Genomic DNA, 18,803 nt, shown 5'->3' with positions numbered 1-18,803 from the left:
TGCTTCTGTGACCAGGACAGTGATCTTTTGAAATGTACCTATTTTCAATGAGAAAACGGGCGAATTTGTGCCTTTTAGTTCGCATAAAGTCAGAAACCCCCCCCCCCCCAACCCCCCCACAACAAACGAATCAAAATTAACATGTATTTAGACTAATTGTAAATACAAAAATGTGTTACATAGCGTAATCAATCGTGGTGTTTGGCGTGGGAGTAGCGGTCGGGGGTGGGGAACGATGGCTGGGATCTTTTTGTCTTTGCACAACGCCGTGACCACTGCAGGTGGTGGAGGGGGTGCGAATCGACCCGAGCAGCCGGCTCACAGCCCGGGACCACGTTGGCGTGCAGGACCTCATTCTGCTCGAGGAGTTTTCCAGCGAGGAGGCCTTCCTCCACAACATCAGCCTGCGCTTTGCCAGCGGCCTTGTCTACGTATGGGCCCCCAACTCTGCACCCCCGCCATGCAGCTATAAGCCACCGCAAACCGGAATTTCGGGCACGAGGAAAAATAATGTGACCACGTTTTTGTTTTTGTTGTTGTTGAGAACGTTAAGCCTTCCATGACAACGTGGCACCTGTGCGGTTGCGAGCAGCCATTTTTTTTTTTAATACAGATGATGATATGTCGCTCATTGCTTTGTGACATTAATATAAACCCTTCTGAGGCAATTATCCCTTTTTTGAGAGAATGTTGAAACAATGTAACTTTTTTTGAGACGAGGGTTACCTTCACAACATCAGATTCCATGTTGGGTATGCCCCCTGCATATTGGTCTGAGGTAAAATATGTATAAGTCCTGGCAATTACCCTGCTTTTAGTAAAGGTGTCACCCTCGAAGTGCTAGCTAACGCCACTACTGGTGCAAGGGGCCTCGACGAGAGGAATCTCTACAGAGATCCACTAGAAGTCTTTGGTCTCCTCTTGCATGCTGGCCAGATGTCTTGGAAGAGGTGTGAGTAGCAACATTTTACTCCATCAGAACACGACCCTGTGGTGTACCTATTTGCATTGCTGGGGAAGGGATTTAAAAACTGTGGAAAATGTGTGTTCAACTGTGTTCAGATAAATCTATCAAATCTGCGACCATAGGAGTCCATTGTGATAACCATCACTCTGCGTTACATTTTTCGTACTATATAGGCAATTTCATACGATGGGCCAAAAATAAACATTGCACCATCATCATGACATTGCTTTGTAACATAAAAATAGAAATACCATAGTAGGCTTTTATTTCAAAGGAATGTTTTTTTTTCAGAGCAGAAGAAAAAATAATGTAACTATGCTTTGAGAATGATGCAGGCTAATGTCTACCCACATCTCAAAGACGACCAAGACTGAGTCACCATCATGAGGAGGAGACCATCACTAAACAGCATATAGACAGTGGCTGACGACGACGACGACATTGCTGACAACATTTCACGAGTGCTTAGATCTTCATCAAGAAGCCCTAGAATAAGCTTTTCTTTTTCTGTGACCAGCCACGAAATGGACCCAACTTCTATGCCACGTGGAGCCATCAGCGCGACACTGCGTGAGGTTGGGCAAACAGGGGGCTCCCACACGCCACTCACTCGAGAGCCCCAGGTGGCCAGCGAAACACCTGAGAGCCGTCCCGTTCGCTCGGGTGGTGGCGAGCATCAGGCGTAGGTCTGGGCAGCTTGCGGGCTCTTGCGGTTAATGCCACGTGCAGATGAGCTGATGGGGGGTAGGGGGCTGGCAGATCCCGCACTCCTCAGGCCACGGCTTGACTCGCTTGACCGCAAAGCACACGCACGTGGAGGCGCATCCCAGACACCTGCCACACGTGCGTAGAATGTACCACCAACCTTCCAAGTAGCTGCGGGCTAATGCGATGATTAATTAAACGAACTAGAATGTATCAAAAAGTTATGTGTGTGTGTGTATATATATAAAAATATAATAAAAGGTATTTGGGCAAGAGCATGTTCCAACCGATGCGTGTTAGGGTGTTGTGGAATTCCGTCACCTAATTTCGCGGAAAAAAAATATTTCATTCCGTGAGATGTAAATTGTCTGAACATTTCTCACAAGTATTATTGTGCACGCTTGTAAAAAAGAAAATATTAGAAATCCCGTGATTAAAAAAAAAATAACGTACGGTTTCGTGATGCTCTTAACTTTCTTTGCCAGGGATTTCCATAAAAAGTTGGCATGAATATATATTGTTTCTATTTCAGACATACATCGGTTCAGTGCTGATTTCTATAAATCCTTACAAGGACCTTGGACTGTATGGACCAGAATATATAAACCGATACCAAGGGGTTCATTTTTATGAACTCCCACCTCACATGTGAGTACTTTAATTGTGTTTGCTCATACGAACAATGGTGATCTATGACTTACAAGCCATCATGTAAATAGTGCGTATCCGAGAAGATCAGTGAAGCAAATCTAAAATGTACGTATGCAACGAAGCATCGATTCATTGTTCAATATCAATTATTATGCTCAAAATATATTAATTAAATTGTGGGCATGATAATCAGTGTGGAAATTATTAACGTAAACCATGCAGCCAATGAAGGTGCTATAGAGACCATAATAAAAAAAAACTCCATAATATATCCCTGAATGACTTCCCTGAATTGGGGAAATGTATTGAATCACGAGGGGGTTGAATTGTGAAAGGCCTAATATAGAGAGGGTTTAAATCATGTGTTCAAACATTTCGCTTCATGGAGAATATTAACTCCTGTCATAACTTCTCGTTGTTTGTTTACTTATAAAATACAACAGATTCAATTTTATACTCTTTGGTTCTATTCGGTAAAGTCACGTAGGTAAAAAATAAAACAACAAAAATCACGACGTTTCAGCCACACCACAAGCGACCTTCATCAGGTGAAGGGACCAGACTATCTCGAGGACAGCGCTGGAGTGAAACACAGCCAAGCTCAGACCGCGACCTTTAAGCTGTGTGAGAGTAATCAAGGTGCCTTGACAAAGGAATTAGCATCGAAATTTGCATTTTAATAGGCGGATTTAGCATGATGAAAGGTAGGGAGGGGGTCGACCAGCCTGCCTATTAAAATGCAAATTTCGATGCTAATTCCTTTGTCAAGGCACCTTAATTACTCTCACACAGCTTAAAGGTCGCGGTCTGAGCTTGGCTGTGTTCACTCCAGCGCTGTCCTCGAGACAGTCTGGTCCCTTCACCTGATGAAGGCTGCTTGTGTTGTGGCCGAAACGTCGTGATTTTTGTTGTTTTATTTTTTACCTACGTGACTTTACCGAATAGAACCAAAGAGTATGGATCCTTGCAGTCACGAAAGCTTCAAATCTAGATTAAATTCTGCATTAAAGAAATCCACACGTTGCAACAACGTTCTCAATAACTTTATAGTGTCGCTTTTTTGGAGTGTGTGCATATGGTGATGTAATGAAAACATTTTTTCAATTGCCCTTTACCGAGGAAAGCCCCACAGGGTCTCAAGACTAATTTTCAGGAGGGTTCTGCAATGCGATGTGGGGGCCACTACCATGAATTAAAATAATAATCAAGAATCAGTTTCTGTCATGCCATCTCCTGCCCACCTTACAGCACGTTCATGCCATCTCGTTAGTTTCAAGTATAATATAGCTGCTGTCATTTGATCATAAATCGGCCATATGTGCAGGTGCTTGCAAGTTAGTAACATGGCAGAGCTGTGAGAGATGACGACGCCTTGGGATAGGACTTCATCCAGCAGTGGTTTGATCACAGCTGCTGCTAATGATGGTGTTATCAATGTGCAAGCTATCAGTTTCTGAAACTTCTGAAGCTCATTACGTGTAATTTAAACATTTGCGCAATTTGCTTCCGGCATAACAGCACGGCTATGTAGCCGTGCTGGTCAGGGACATTGTGGTGATTTTTTTGTCATTATATGAAAAGAAAGTACAATGTCTTCAGGCCATGTCTTGGAGAGACAGTGTAATACAGTAGTTTTATTACGATGAAGTCTCACCGATCCGGTAAAGCTGCATGCTGTACAGCTTGACACCAAGCGGTTGAGTGTAGATCACGTTTCGAGTTTTCTAGAAAATTGGAGCCTGTCAAGTTCAACTGTCATCATGTGTATCTACACTAGAAGAAGCTTCATTTGCCCATTAGTCAGAGCACTTTCTTGGGTAATTTCCTGATTTTTTCTGTAGAGTCTTGAAAGCAATTTTGCTGACCAGATGTAACTAGGGATCTGTGTTTCTTGACCTTTTATCTAGGACCTTTTATTTATGAGCGGTAGTGTTCGTGGTTAGCTCACTGAGCTGCGAACCTGGCAACCCGTGTTCGATTCCGGCTTACAGCCAAAAACAGTAGCGAGTATCTGAACTGGTTCTAGACCTACCCGAGGTCGACTCAGCCTCGAATGACTACCTGGTGCAGTGTGTAAATGACAGTTTTGGAGCCGAGCGTGGTGTTGGACACCCACTCTCTCGTTTGTCTTCATATGTTCTCGCTAGCAGCACTACTTGACATCAGTGAAAAAAGAGCTTCATAGCTAATCTGATTCCTCCACTATAAATAAATACAGTATTCGGATTCTGACTTGCCCCGACAGTCAGTTAAAGGCTATACGTGAGTAATTTGTTTTTTTCTATCTCGGCAAGAAGTGACTAAATAGTGTCACACCAAGCTAATGTTATTGTGGTTTTTTTTCTCTCAAAATTTCTTAACGGTCCTGCCATTTCTATCTTTTGTTTGGGTTGAGAGTTTGACACTTTCGGAAAATTAACAAAATCTGGGTATTGTAAAAAAACAACCCTGCAATTACTTGCTAATGCCACTTGCTGGTAGAAGGCCCTCCACGACGAGAGAGCTCTCTCTCCACTGCAGAGAGAACCTGTGAAATATGGCGAGTGTTTTCGAGTATCAAATTCTTCTGCCACGGTTTGGCTTGCAGAAATTTCGTGAGAGTCTAGCTCAGAGGTGTTTGTTTATCCCTCAATTGAGACACCGTGCAATTTAAATAGCAATCCAAAATGCAGAGGTTGCCCGTCCGAAGTCCCGGCACGGCAGTTGCATGCTTCTTTAATCCCCCCCCCCCCCCGTCCGTTCACCTCTCTCCTCACAGCAGTAAAACATGGGTTCACCACAATTAGTCGGCCGTCTGGAACGCTCTTCCTTTTGATATTAGGAAGCCACTAAATCTCGATTGAAAATTCACGTCTTTAAAACTGCCTTTTGTGTTTAGTTTGTTGTCCTTCCCACACACCTCCGATTAGCACGGTTGGCTACGCATGGTTGCGAAAGAAGCTCAACGTACGGTACATACAAAGTCAAATGGAAGATCGTGTGTGGTGGTTAAAGTGCGAGTACTCCAACCTCTTCCAAGACATCTGGCTAGCATGAAAGAGTAGGCCCAACACACCTTCTAGAGGGACTCTATAGAGCTCCCTATCATCGAGGCCCTTCCACCAGCACAGGCACAAGCAAGCAACTGCAGGGCTGCACCTGCACCGTGACAGATAAGATGGTAATCGATCGAGACATTCCGTTTAAACGTCGATAGTGTTCCTGCGTTTGAGGATAGGCCATTTGTGGTGAGTGCTACAGTCAGGGAAAAAAGTATTTGATCCCCTGTTGATTTTGTACGTTTGCCCACTGACAAAGAAATGATCAGTTTATAATTTTAATGGTAGGTTTATTTGAACAGTGAGAGACAGAATAACAACATCAAAATCCAGAAAAACGCATGTCAAAAATGTTATAAATTGATTTGCATTTTACTGAGGGAAATAAGTATTTGACCCCCTCTCAATCGGAAAGATTTCTGGCTCCCAGGTGTCTTTTATACAGGTAACGAGCTGAGATTAGGAGCACACTCTTAAAGGGAGTGCTCCTAATCTCAGCTTGTTACCTGTATAAAAGACACCTGTCCACAGAAGCAATCAATCAATCAGATTCCAAACTCTCCACCATAGCCAAGACCAAAGCGCTCTCCAAGGATGCCAGGGACCCAGGCCGAGAGAGATTGACAGTTCTTTTGTGTTTCTTCCATTTGCGAATAATCGCACCAACTGTTGTCACATTCTCACCAAGCTGCTTGGCAATGGTCTTGTAGCCCATTCCAGCCTTGTGTAGGTCTACAATCTTGTCCCTGACATCCTTGGCGAGCTCTTTGGTCTTGGCCTTGGTGGAGAGTTTGGAATCTGATTGATTGATTGCTTCTGTGGACAGGTGTCTTTTATACAGGTAACAAGCTGAGATTAAGAGCACTCCCTTTAAGAATGTGCTCCTAATCTCAGCTCGATACCTGTATAAAAGACACCTGGGAGCCAGACATCTTTCTGATTGAGAGGGGGTCAAATGCTTATTTCCCTCATTAAAATGCAAATCAATTTATAACATTTTTGATATGCGTTTTTCTGGATTTTGATGTTGTTATTCTGTCTCTCACTGTTCAAATAAACTTATCATTACAATTATATACTGATTATTTCTTTGTCAGTGGGCAAACGTACAAAATCAGCAGGGGATCAAATACTTTTTTCCCTCACTGTATGTTCTGTGGTTTCCATTGCTCGCAAACCCATCGGCATCATTTACAATGAAGGTCCCAGGCAAAGTGAAATCACACCGAGCCCACCTGGTGTTCCTTCCTCGACAGATATGCACTGTCAGACCACGTGTACAGGGCCATGCGCTCTGAGTACCGGGACCAGTGCATTCTTATCACAGGAGAGAGTGGAGCTGGCAAGACCGAGGCGTCGAAGAAGGTTCTGCATTTTCTGTCCAACATCTGTGAGGCCAGCCCCAGCGTGGACAGCCTGCGCAATCGCCTCATACACTCCAACCCCATCCTGGAGGTCACTACCACCCATTACACCCCGCCAGCGCCATCGGATTTATTTGTTTACTGCAATCATCAGCGTCACCCCTAGCACCAAAAAAAAAAATCACATTTCACGTTTACTGTACAACATCATGTATATTGTACGCACCTATACAGCCCTTTTTACCAATCCATTGCTGGATGAGGGTGAGGGTTGTGGGGGTTATTTGACCATACTTCACCGTGCCGGTCAGTGCGGGTTGGTGAAGACTGGGGAGCACACGTGTTGGAGCATACTACAGCACAACAATGGATGTTGCTGCACTGCTCCCTGTTGACAACGTGGCCTTGCAGCAGCCGCTGTTATTCATGGCAGTGTCCCATCCAAGCATTATCCAGCTTCTGGGATCTTAAGAGATTGAGTGAATTCTGGGGAATTTGGTTACGGCCATTTCAACATTATAGCCAACCTCATACCATCTGAATCAGCCCCATGATGAGAACAGGCTTGGCCCTATCATCAGGCATCAGCTTTTTTTTGCCATTTTCATGAACTCTCTACAATAACAAAAGCATGCAGACTTATCGTGTGATTTACAAATAAGTTAAGGCTACCAATAACCTCCAGTGCTCTTTTTTTTACAGGCCTTTGGGAATGCACTGACATTGTGCAATGACAACTCGAGTCGTTTTGGAAAGTACATGCACATCCAGTTTGACTTTACGGTAAGGTGTCCGTTGGTGTTTGTCTCCTTCTGCCACAACATTTTGTAATGTGCCAGGGGATGGTGAGGAGAGACAGCTCATTTACTCATATTCCATATACAGGGGCTCCTCTACTTACGAACGAGTTAGGTTCCGGAGATCTGTTCGTAAGTCGATTTGTTCGTAAGTCAAACTTTACTCCTGTCGATTCCAAACACACTAAACACAGGGAATGGCTTTAAAAGTTGTATAATCTCCTATAGATGTAGATGCCACTGGTTCTTCATGTTCGGCAGATGTCGATGCCACCACCGCCATTTATTGCGCGGTGGTTTAACTTATGACTCTCGGTTCGAACGGGCAACTGGACATATGGACAGATTTGTTCGTATCTCTGAAAGTTAATGAGTCAAATGTTTGGAAGTAGAGGAGTCCCTATAACTTAATTTCAAGCAGGAAAAAAAATCCGCAAAAACTGGAGCGGCCCAGGGCACTTACCCCTGGCAGTGGAGCCAGACATGAGTTCTCCCAGGGGCACTCCCGCTGATATCTAAATTAAAAACTGCATTGCCATCCAGCGCCAGCGAAGTGGATCATAGGGTCAGAAACCTGAGCCATGCCTCTAATATACATTGTAAAAAATATGCCCTCAAAATAAGTTTTAAAAAATAATGCATTTTGGGGTTCTTTAAAAATGTTTTCTTATTTCTAAGCATACATTTTTTCAAATTTCATAAATGCATTTATTTATTTGCAGTATCTGAACTTCAGAAAATAAGGAATGTCGATTGCAATGGTTTGGGAAAATATCGGGAATGGATGTTGGAAGGATACCACACCATGGCGATGCTTACCAGAGTAAACCGAACAAGCGATGGGGAACGAGAAAGAGAGCGCCGGTTAGACAAAATGAAGAAGGACGTGGAGCAGAAAGGTTCAGACATGAACATGGCATTAGAATTATTACAGAACGTACACCATTGGAGAGACTTTATTATTCAGTTCCACCATCGTGGAAGCTGACGCAAGGGATAGGAATAATATTTGTTTATCTGTGTGTGACTCTAATCCAACAAGACTTTGTGCGTGTTTTATAGTAAAATGTTGCTATGTTTGGATTCAGAATGAAAGCAAAAACAATAATTTGTGCAAAGCCATCTCTAAGTACAGAATAACAGGAAGGCAAACACAAATTATAACTAATGCAGTTTTTATTATACAAGGGAATGTCTTCTGCACTTATAGAGTGCCCCTTGCATTTTTATTTCATGTAAAAGGCCATCACATGCACAAGGTTTTGCAGCAATAAAGATAAAACTTTGATTATGAGCATGTAAACCTTTAAAAGTATAGAAACCTGTCCACCTAAGTACAGAATTCTGGAATGGAATCAGAAAACAAAACTGCGTTGCGCAATTATTTTGAGGAAATGTGTTTATTTGCTTCAAAGGCCAACCATTATCCTTGACAGTAAAGATATTTCAACATCCCACTCTTTAATTATATTATCCGATCATGATATTGCTCATCATTGTTTAATTATGAATGCATATTGTTTTATCTTCTCAAATTTATAATTGAAAAGCCAAAAATTAGTTTTTTTCTCTGATCATGTATGTGTTTTTTTTAAAAGGCTGCTATATCTTCAACAACAGCTTCTTATCTTTCATGCCCAATTGAGATGTTCAATTCATAATTTAAAAAAGATTACAATACTTCTAAAGTTTAATACTCTATATTCTTAATCGGGTGCCACTGGAACCTCAAGTTTGTTATCTTCAAGGCCACGCCTCCTGGTTTTTTTAATTTGCCTTTAAAAAAAAAGATTTTTTTTTATTTTACCAGCTAAAACCCACTGAGATATATAGCTCTTTTTTCAGAAGCGACCTGGCCACAAATGATAGCTGAACGAAGTGGCTTATGACGTGCAAATGTATAGCAGCAAAATATTCGAAACCCATGTCGATTCTAAACGTGGAGGGGAAACCCAGAGGATCCTGGAGAAAAATCCACGCGACCAAGGAGAGACGATTATACAAACTCCAAATATACAGGCGTCAGGGTCGGGATCAAACCCACGACTTTACGTATACCAGGCGAGATAGTTAACATATCGCCATGGCGAGTTTAAAGACAATCCCTCAATATTCACTAGTTGCTCAACGGAGTTCATGCATTACTGTCAATTGCAGTCAATACATAGAGCCATGGTAGAGACATAGACGTAGAGAAGAGGAGGGCATTCTGAGTAACCTGTAAATATGAAAAGATTATAATGACATTCTCGGCCGTTGACTTTGACATAAACAAGTTGATAGCAGACACTTACACCACAGTGCGTAAAGCAATACAGCGTGACATTGGTTAATCCGCTATCATTAGGCCTATCAATCAAATTCGCAAAGGCCTCCTCTGCTCTTAGCGGTGTCACTTAACAGAGGTGACTCTTATTCTTAGTTTTTTCGGTAAAGTCACGTTGAAGAGAAACAACAAAATAATAAAATATACATAAAACAATAAAAAATTCTCACGACGTTTCGACCATAACTCAAACGGTCGTCTTCAGGTGTGTTGGTTCGCATAAATGTATTTTTTAAACGGCGCATTTATTTATTTATTTAAAAAACGTTAGCGCCACGCGCAACGATTTGGCAGTTTACCCAGGACTAGTCCATCTATATTCTGAAAAGAGGAGGGGGGAGACGAATTTTTTTTATAATGTATGCTGTCTGAAAGCCACTGTAAGCGTGAACAATCAATTAAGACCTGAAATGGTTTATCAAATCTTTCCAATGATTGCTAAGATAGAATCCATCTTCTCGGTTGAAATTGTCTCTGTGCTTGTATATGTGGATAGCCTCATGAACGAATCTCTCATGGAAGCCAGATGGCTTACAAAGAACCTCTGTCTTGGAAAAGTCAATGGCATGTGAGCCTACTGAATTAGAACAATGATCTGCCACGGCCGAGGTGTTGGTCCTACCGTGTTTAAGGTCTGCTTTGTGTTCACGAATGCGGTCCGAGACATGGCGTTTGGTTTCTCCAATGTAACTACTACCACAGAGGCAACTTAGTTTGTAGACACCAGGGTATTGTATGTCCGGAATCACATCTTTTACAGACGGAACCAGATCACGGATTTTATGTAATGTGTTGAAACGGACCTGGATCTTGTGTTTATTCAAGATTTTGGAGATCTTTTTTGTGATCCCAGCAATGTAGGGTAAAGTGATGGTTTTGAAAGGCTCCTCAAGAGGGTTCTTCTTCAAAGTTTGAGTGATAGCTTTGCGGATTGTATAGTCGGAGTAACCATTAGCCCTAAGAGCTTGGTGTACGTGCTTGAGTTCACTGCTTATGTATTCCTGGTCGGATATGCATTGGGCTCTATGATACAGGGGGGGTACCTCAGTGTTTAGTCCTTGATGAACTAAGTCTTCAATGATTGCAATGGTGTCAGGTACAGGAACCTTGGTGACACCATTGCAATCATTGAAGACTTAGTTCATCAAGGACTAAACACTGAGGTACCCCCCCTGGTGAGACACTGTTTAACCAATACATACTTAACTTGGAATGGAACTTTCTACAAACAAACTGAGGGCACCCCAATGGGCTCCCCCCTTTCTCCAGTTATAGCTAACATTTTCATGGAGAAATTTGAGACTGACGCCATCCAGACTGCCACTCTGCGCCCAACCTTATGGAAGAGGTACGTGGATGACACTTTTGTCATCTGGCCACATGGCCGGCCTGCTCTAGACCAATTCTTCGACCACATCAATTCCATACACCCAGCCATCATATTTACCATGGAAGTCGAAATAGATGGCAAGATACCTTTTTTGGATGTCCTAATTAAAAAGAGACTTGATGGTTCAATGAGCCACTCTGTCTACAGGAAAGCTACTCATACGGATGCTTATCTGAAATCGGATTCCCACCACCATCCATCACAGAAGAATTCTCTCATCAAGACTCTGTATCATAGAGCCCAATGCATATCCGACCAGGAACACATAAGCAGTGAACTCAAGCACGTACACCAAGCTCTTAGGGCTAATGGTTACTCCGACTATACAATCCGCAAAGCTATCACTCAAACCATGAAGAAGAACCCTCTTGAGGAGCCTTTCAAAACCATCACTTTACCCTACATTGCTGGGATCACAAAAAATATCTCCAAAATCTTGAATAAACACAAGATTTAGGTCCGTTTCAACACATTACATAAAATCCGTGATCTGGTTCCGTCTGTAAAAGATGTGATTCCGGACATACAATACCCTGGTGTCTACAAACTAAGTTGCCTCTGTGGTAGTAGTTACATTGGAGAAACCAACCGCCATGTCTCGGACCGCATTCGTGAACACAAAGCAGACCTTAAACACGGTAGGACCAACACCTCGGCCGTGGCAGATCATTGTTCTAATTCAGTAGGCTCACATGCCATTGACTTTTCCAAGACAGAGGTTCTTTGTAAGCCATCTGGCTTCCATGAGAGATTCGTTCATGAGGCTATCCACATATACAAGCACAGAGACAATTTCAACCGAGAAGATGGATTCTCTCTTAGCAATCATTGGAAAGATTTGATAAACCATTTCAGGTCTTAATTGATTGTTCATGCTTACAGTGGCTTTCAGACAGCATACATTATAAAAAATTTCGTCTCCCCCCTCCTCTTTTCAGAATATAGATGGACTAGTCCTGGGTAAACTGCCAAATCGTTGCGCGTGGCGCTAACGTTTTTTTTTATAAATAAATAAATGCGCCGTTTAAAAATAAATTTATGTGAACCAACACACCTGAAGACGACCGTTTGAGTTATGGTCGAAACGTCGTGAGAATTTTTTATTGTTTTATATATATTTTATTATTTTGTTGTTTCTCTTCAACGTGACTTTACCGAAAAAACTAAGAATATGAATTACTGCAGTCACAAAAGCTTTAAATCAAGAGGTGACTCTTTTTCATATTTTTGTTTTCGCTTTGTGACAGCAGATGCACGTGTCCACAAAGTTCAGCCAACTCTCACGGCGATTTGTACATTAGCATTGTGCACTTTTGAAAAACTGAATTATTGCTGTGTTTACATTTGTAATGGACACTTTAGTTATTGTTTGTTTGTTTATTATATGGCCATAATAATGTACTGCCTTGCGTTGCTGGATGATGGTTGTGTCGTTATTCATGTGTGTGGCCAAAAATCGCCGTTTTGGTCAATGCAGTTTGGTGAATGGGGTATGACCAGGACGGGGTCAGATTTCATTCTGCATTAATGTTACTTGCTGCTGGAATTTTATCTCATATTGACCTGCATTGACCAATGTGGTGAAGTATGGTCAAACGACTCCATTCAGTGACACTGCATCTGGAGGTGATGCAACACAGTGCAACACCAACTCACCACTGCTGCCCGACTATATGGATGATATCTGATTGCATATTAGGTGACCTTTAGAAAATTGTAGTAACGCTGATGTACTCCCCATAATCTATTTTAATCGAGAGAAATGTCTTATTATTATTTGGTTTTTATTCTCACAATTTGATGGATTAAATATAGAAAACATTGTCGAGGTAAATTGCAGTCAATTCTAATCGTCTTTCACGACTATCTTTTAGCGCAACGTGAAGGCGAATTTCAGAGGCGCTGCTGAGCCCCCTGTGTACGAGCTGGGCTGGCGAGTATGCTGGCCCACTCTAGCTGTGCTGTTTGATGTGACCCACCCAGGCAATTACCGAGGCTGACGAGGGCGATTGGCACTCACAAAGGATTACCCCGGCTTCCAGAAACAATTTATGATTTGATCCTTCACGATGGCAGAAGCAGCCTGAGAAATTCGCACAGATGGTTTTAAAGTAATTCCTTGTCAACCACCCCCCCCCCCCGATAATTGCTTTAACAAAAGCATGTTTTGTTCATGCGGTTAAGTTTAAGATTTTGAATTTCATGTCGCATTGAATGCACGTCCTGTTTCGCGGGTGTACAGAAAAATGGGTCAGCATTCTTTTTTACAAAACAGGTCATTGTAAGGTTTGAATTAAGTTTTTCAAAAGTGCACAATGCTAATGTTCAAATGGCCCGTGAGAGTTGGCTGAACTTTGTGGACACGTGCATCTTCTGTCACAAAGCGAAAAAAATCGAAAAAAGAGTCACGTTTGTTAAGTGACACCGCTAAGAGCATAAGAGGACTTTGCGAATTTACTTGTTGATTGATAGGCCTAATGATAGTGGATTAACCTATGTCATGCTCTATTGCTCTACGCACTGTAGTATAAGTGTCTGCTATCAACTGACGAAGGAAAGATGTTGGCAACTGTAATCGCAATGGAAGCCTCCTATTGTAGTATCCAGCATACCTCAGGATTTGTACAGGTAACGAATTTATTAAAATATTGGTTCTAGCGATAAGTTGGCAATTGCATAAACCTGTGGTATAATTTGGCAAAACCATCAAGACACATTAATCATAATAATTCTTGTCTGAAGAATGCAACATGTTGGATGCCTACACCATTCTTGCTCTTGTGCAGTAATTCAAGGATATGACAAGATTATGCCTTGTAAAAAAATCATGCTACATTACTCGAAATTTTTTTTTGCACTTGCACTTCGGGTCAGCTTGGGCATGATACGTGATGTATTTTGCAGAAAGCCATCGCTTTTTAACAATTTAATGCAGGATTTGTGTTGCACACTACGGTGAATTAAAGAGAGTTTTATTCCTACACAAAATCCATATACAGTACAGTAATACAACACTATCTCAGAAAGTGATTTTTTAAATTATATATTTTCAGAAATGTGTTAGTTGTCAACGTCCTGCTAACGTCGTGCCTATATTATATTTTACAATTGCCTGAGTTATTTACTTCCTTTTAGCTCTGTGCACCGCCTTGCGACCTCTGGGTGAAACGTGCTTTCTAAGTTTTGATTATATTAATTCGCTTGATTTCCCAACACTTGTCATCGAGCTAATGAGATGATGCTTCCCGTTTTTTTACGTTTGTCAAATATGAATCAAGATGAAGATAACATTCTCACGACGTTATCGATGTTTCCAAAATTAAAGCCACCAATGAGATATTTATTGATATGCCTGGTGGGAAATGCTACGTCTGTAATGAATTGGCATGTTCTGTTTACGTGACACACATTACTAATTGGCTGTGTCGGATGGTGGCGGGTTTAACTTCTCTTTTATATTTACGCAATTAAACCCCCCTTCCAAAGAACCTGTATTATGTATGTCCGTCTTGTTTGGCTCTCACGTCTCAGAGGTTTTTTCCAACCAAGCAGACGGTGCGATGGGAACTTTAGCTACGGAAATATCCCCCCCGGGGTCTCGGCACGAGCAGCTCTTGATTGCCCTGTGTTCGCATGGTCTCTGGTCCAGGGCACGCCCGTAGGAGGACACATCCTGAACTTCCTACTGGAGAAGTCACGGGTGGTGCTTCAGCACGGCGGGGAGAGAAACTTCCACATCTTCTACCAGTTGCTCGCTGGCGGACGAGAGAGCTTGCTCGACCGTCTGGGACTAGCGCGGGATCCAGCTCGTTACCGATATTTGGTGAGCGTGCGGTGCGTGGATGAGCGTACGGTGCGCGCGCCGCGGTGGTGAGATGTTCGCTACCCTCGCCTCGTATGGAGGGGGTTGTGGGTTCGATCCCGACCCTGACGCCTGCTGCGTATTTGGAGTTTGCGTGTCTCTCTCTGTCTCTTTCTCCCCGTGGTCGCGTGGATTTTTCTCTGGGTCCTTCGGTTTTTTTGCTCCACATTTATAATCGACATGGGTTTAGAGTATTTGGCTGCTATAAATGTCCACGTCATAAGCCACTTCGTTGAGCTACCATTTGTGGCCAGGCCGCGTCTGAAAACGAGCCCTATAGCTCAGTAGGTCTTACCTGGTCAAAATTTAATTAGTTTAATTTAGTTAAATCAAACACACATTTTATTGTGACTTTTCCACTGGCAGTGGTGCACAAGCAACACTAACTCAACACATTGGTCGATTTAAACTTGTTTATAATGAGGAATATATATATAGCACAGCTGTTGTTTTGGGCAGTAGCTGAGAGATGCTATGAAGAAAGGCCATTGTCTAAAATTTGCCTATGATATATAGTATCTATATTTCTGTCAGAGCGATGTTATTGTTGTGTTGAGCATATGTAAATTGCATGCTTGTTCATTGAACGTTTGATTACAGGATTGGTGTTACATTGTTTAAGACAACTGTTCTAAATCATTATTCGCCATTGGTAAGGATGTCCAGTTGAATAAAATGCGTTTAAAGTTATAGGTAACTGGTAAAGGTGCAGCCCAGAAATTACTTGCTCATTCCGCTACTCAGAGCACATGCCCTGTATACGTTGTCTGAAAGTGCATATCTGCCAAGGAAGGAGCACCAGTAGACTCGGTATAACTTTATTTGGCCTTGGACCTTCATTACCAATCATGCACATGGGAGTTTGCCAGCACTGGAAACCACAGAACATAGCACTCGCCACTAATGCACTATACTCAAGCGCAGGAACTGTATTGCAATTGAAACGCAATGTGTCGATCGATTACCGTCTTATTTAGAACGGTAAAGGTGCAACCCTTCAACTGCTTGCTCATGCCACTGCTGGTGGAAGGGGCCTCCAGCAAATGGACCTCTATATAGCTCTCATTAAATGCTGTAAAGCGACATTTATAGTAAAGGTGTTGTATATTGTAATAACCCTAATTAAAATACAACTTGTTTGATACTGTTAAACATTATTTTTACTTCGAATTCACTTTTATAATATTGTTCTTTACATTGATAAAAAAACCCCATCATTCTTATCTTGACAGTCGCTCACACTGCTGAGGGAGATGATTGCATCAAAGCGCTTGTGCTTAATGCATGCCAAGAAATGTCCCGTAAACTTGTCTTGTCCAAACAAGCTTGCTAAATACCTCTCAACATTAAAGAACGTTGTGGGTAAGGCCTAGCAGTTAAATTCAAATTATGTAAACACCCATACATTATATTTGTCTTTAATCTCAAGAAATGTTTTTTTTTTTCCCCTTTAGCATTTGCACATTTTTGGACAACTATATCTTTTTGGATTCCCCACACTTTGTATTTTTTGTAACACGAGAGCTTATGTCACTTCGACATTTTAAACAGTACCCTACGCTTAAGTAAAACATTTCTACAAGCAGACGTGGTGTCCAGATGTCTCAGATTTCAGAGTGCTGAGCTGGTACAGCTGAGATCCTTCGTAAGATTCGAATCGGGTTTTCAGCCGCCCGTGATTAAACCAGATTCTCAAGTGTAGCGAGCTGATGATCTCAACCTGGTTCACCAATGCCGACATACAAAACAGATAAACATCCCTTTAAATTTGGTTAAGCACTTTAATTTAAACAAGTGTCATCATCATTACTTGCATTTGGCAGGGCGTATGGGAACGTGCTGCCTCCTACTGTGTGGAGCAGAGGCAATATGAAGATTTTCAGACATAATAGGGGAGAAGGCAGTGCGGGGTTTGGAGTTGGGAGGTGGAAGAGGCCTTGCAGATACATTGCTCATCAAGCGTAGTGGAAATAACGCGAGCTCTGGTACTAAACCTGAGCTGTGACGGTACTATAGTCTTCAAGACCTAAAGTTCCTTGACCTCCCAAGGTCCACCGCTTTACGATTAAAAGCATATGCCTTCGCCTCGTGTTTTACGCACGCGTTCGATTTAATTTGCACGCGTTTTTGTTATGCGCCCACTATTGTTGAAACAACGTGCTCAAGCGCGTTGGCCATGGTGCACGGAACGCGCTGCGAGCTAATCGTTAGTCAGGCAACAAAGTTCAGTGGCGATGCTGCCTGAAGTGCAGTACGACAGCAAAAAGCGTGGGCAGCATCGGCATCGCCTTCTCGCGCTCGTGTGCCGTTGTGAAAGATCTTGTCCACGGGAATGTTGTCTTGTGCGTGCATTTGCCTACCAATATGTCTGGTGAGCATTTCACGACGTGTAAAAAATATTTTTTTTTACTATTTTTTCTTTAAATAGGCTGTTACTATAGGAATAGGTTTTACCCTTTTAACTGGCACAAAAACTGACACCTTTATTCAAGGCATCATGTTTGCAATAACCACAACACAAGCAGTCAAAATGCAAACAAAAAAGACAACTCTGATAATAATATGCACTGTCCTTGAAATTATTATTATCAGAGTTGTCTTTTTTGTTTGCATTTTGACTGCTTGTGTTGTGGTTATTGCAAACATGATGCCTTGAATAAAGGTGTCAGTTTTTGTGCCAGTTAAAAGGATAAAACCTATTCCTATATTTTGTTACTGGCAAAGGAGGTCTCATAATACTGTTACTATCTTTAATACATGTATGGTAGTATTGTAAATATATCTCCTGTAACCAGTGAAATATGTAGACGTAAGAATAAGGTTCGATCACGTGCTCTCCCGAACCCCAACCATTTTCTTTATTTCATATGGGAAAATGTTGTTTAACTTACACGATTTAGAGTTTCGCGCCGTTTTTTAAAGAACACAAGCCCCGCATAAAGAGGTAACCCTATAAGCAAAACTCCATTCTGCGTCTTAAAATCTAAATGTTTTGTCCGGATATTTATTTTTCAAACCCTGAACATATGCAGCTAGATAATAATGGTTGGCAAGCCAATGTGGATACACAGAAAGTCTCTCTGCTCATATATGCCTTTTCCCATAACGGTCTCCAACAAGGCATAATGAGTTGTCATGATTGCCGGTATTTCCCATGAATAAGTAAATAAAGCCACTACACGCTGCACTCACCTGATGGTGGGCAGTCACAGACCAAGGTGCCACGGGGGATTTGACAGCACGGGAGTTGAGAAGCACTGGTCTGAGCATTACCTGCTTTTCCACTTGCAGCTTGCGTTAAAAAAAAAAAAAAGAGACATCCTGATTTACCACCGTGCCAGGTATCAATCAACAAAAAACTGCAGGTGTGCGCCAGTCAACTTGGAGGCACCTCGATGGACAAAGTAAGGGCACGCCACAAGCTTTACATGGCAGGGCAGAGCAGTAGACTGAAAACGAATTTCTGCAGAACTGCTTTTTGTGTTTGGTTTGTTGTCCAATTTTGCACGGTTGGCTACGTACGGCGTAAAAGAAGTTCAACATCCATACGCACAATTCTGTATCTAGTTTAGGCTGAGTAAACAGAGAGGAGGTCCAGCACGTAATCGACGTGGCAGCGATGTGCGTGGTCAAACTACGCTACCACTGCACCGATACTCCCCAGGTGCTCACATAGCCCCCCCCTCCCCCCCCTCTCTGCCTT

The 18,803-nt window shown here is 42.3% G+C and overlaps 1 protein-coding gene across 1 annotated transcript in view; it reads left to right on the top strand.

The window, feature by feature from the left end:
- Positions 1–272: 272 nt before the first annotated feature.
- LOC116939111 (unconventional myosin-Ic-like) overlaps positions 273–18,803 on the top strand; it is a gene marked incomplete at its 5' end in the record, with an annotated part of 63,411 nt that continues 44,880 nt past the window's right edge. Inside the window, 5 exons of the mRNA XM_076060591.1 lie at positions 273–431; positions 2,205–2,320; positions 6,618–6,816; positions 7,428–7,508; positions 14,888–15,076. Coding sequence (XP_075916706.1) covers positions 273–431; positions 2,205–2,320; positions 6,618–6,816; positions 7,428–7,508; positions 14,888–15,076 — 744 coding nt within the window. The remainder of the gene's footprint in view (positions 432–2,204; positions 2,321–6,617; positions 6,817–7,427; positions 7,509–14,887; positions 15,077–18,803) is intronic.

The sequence above is a fragment of the Petromyzon marinus genome, chromosome 5 (assembly GCF_048934315.1).
Source record: "Petromyzon marinus isolate PM22_M1 ecotype Great Lakes invasive population chromosome 5, UKy_Petmar_22M1.pri1.0, whole genome shotgun sequence".
In the NCBI taxonomy this organism is placed as follows: domain Eukaryota; kingdom Metazoa; phylum Chordata; class Hyperoartia; order Petromyzontiformes; family Petromyzontidae; genus Petromyzon; species Petromyzon marinus.
This window is presented reverse-complemented; position numbering and strand designations above follow the sequence as displayed.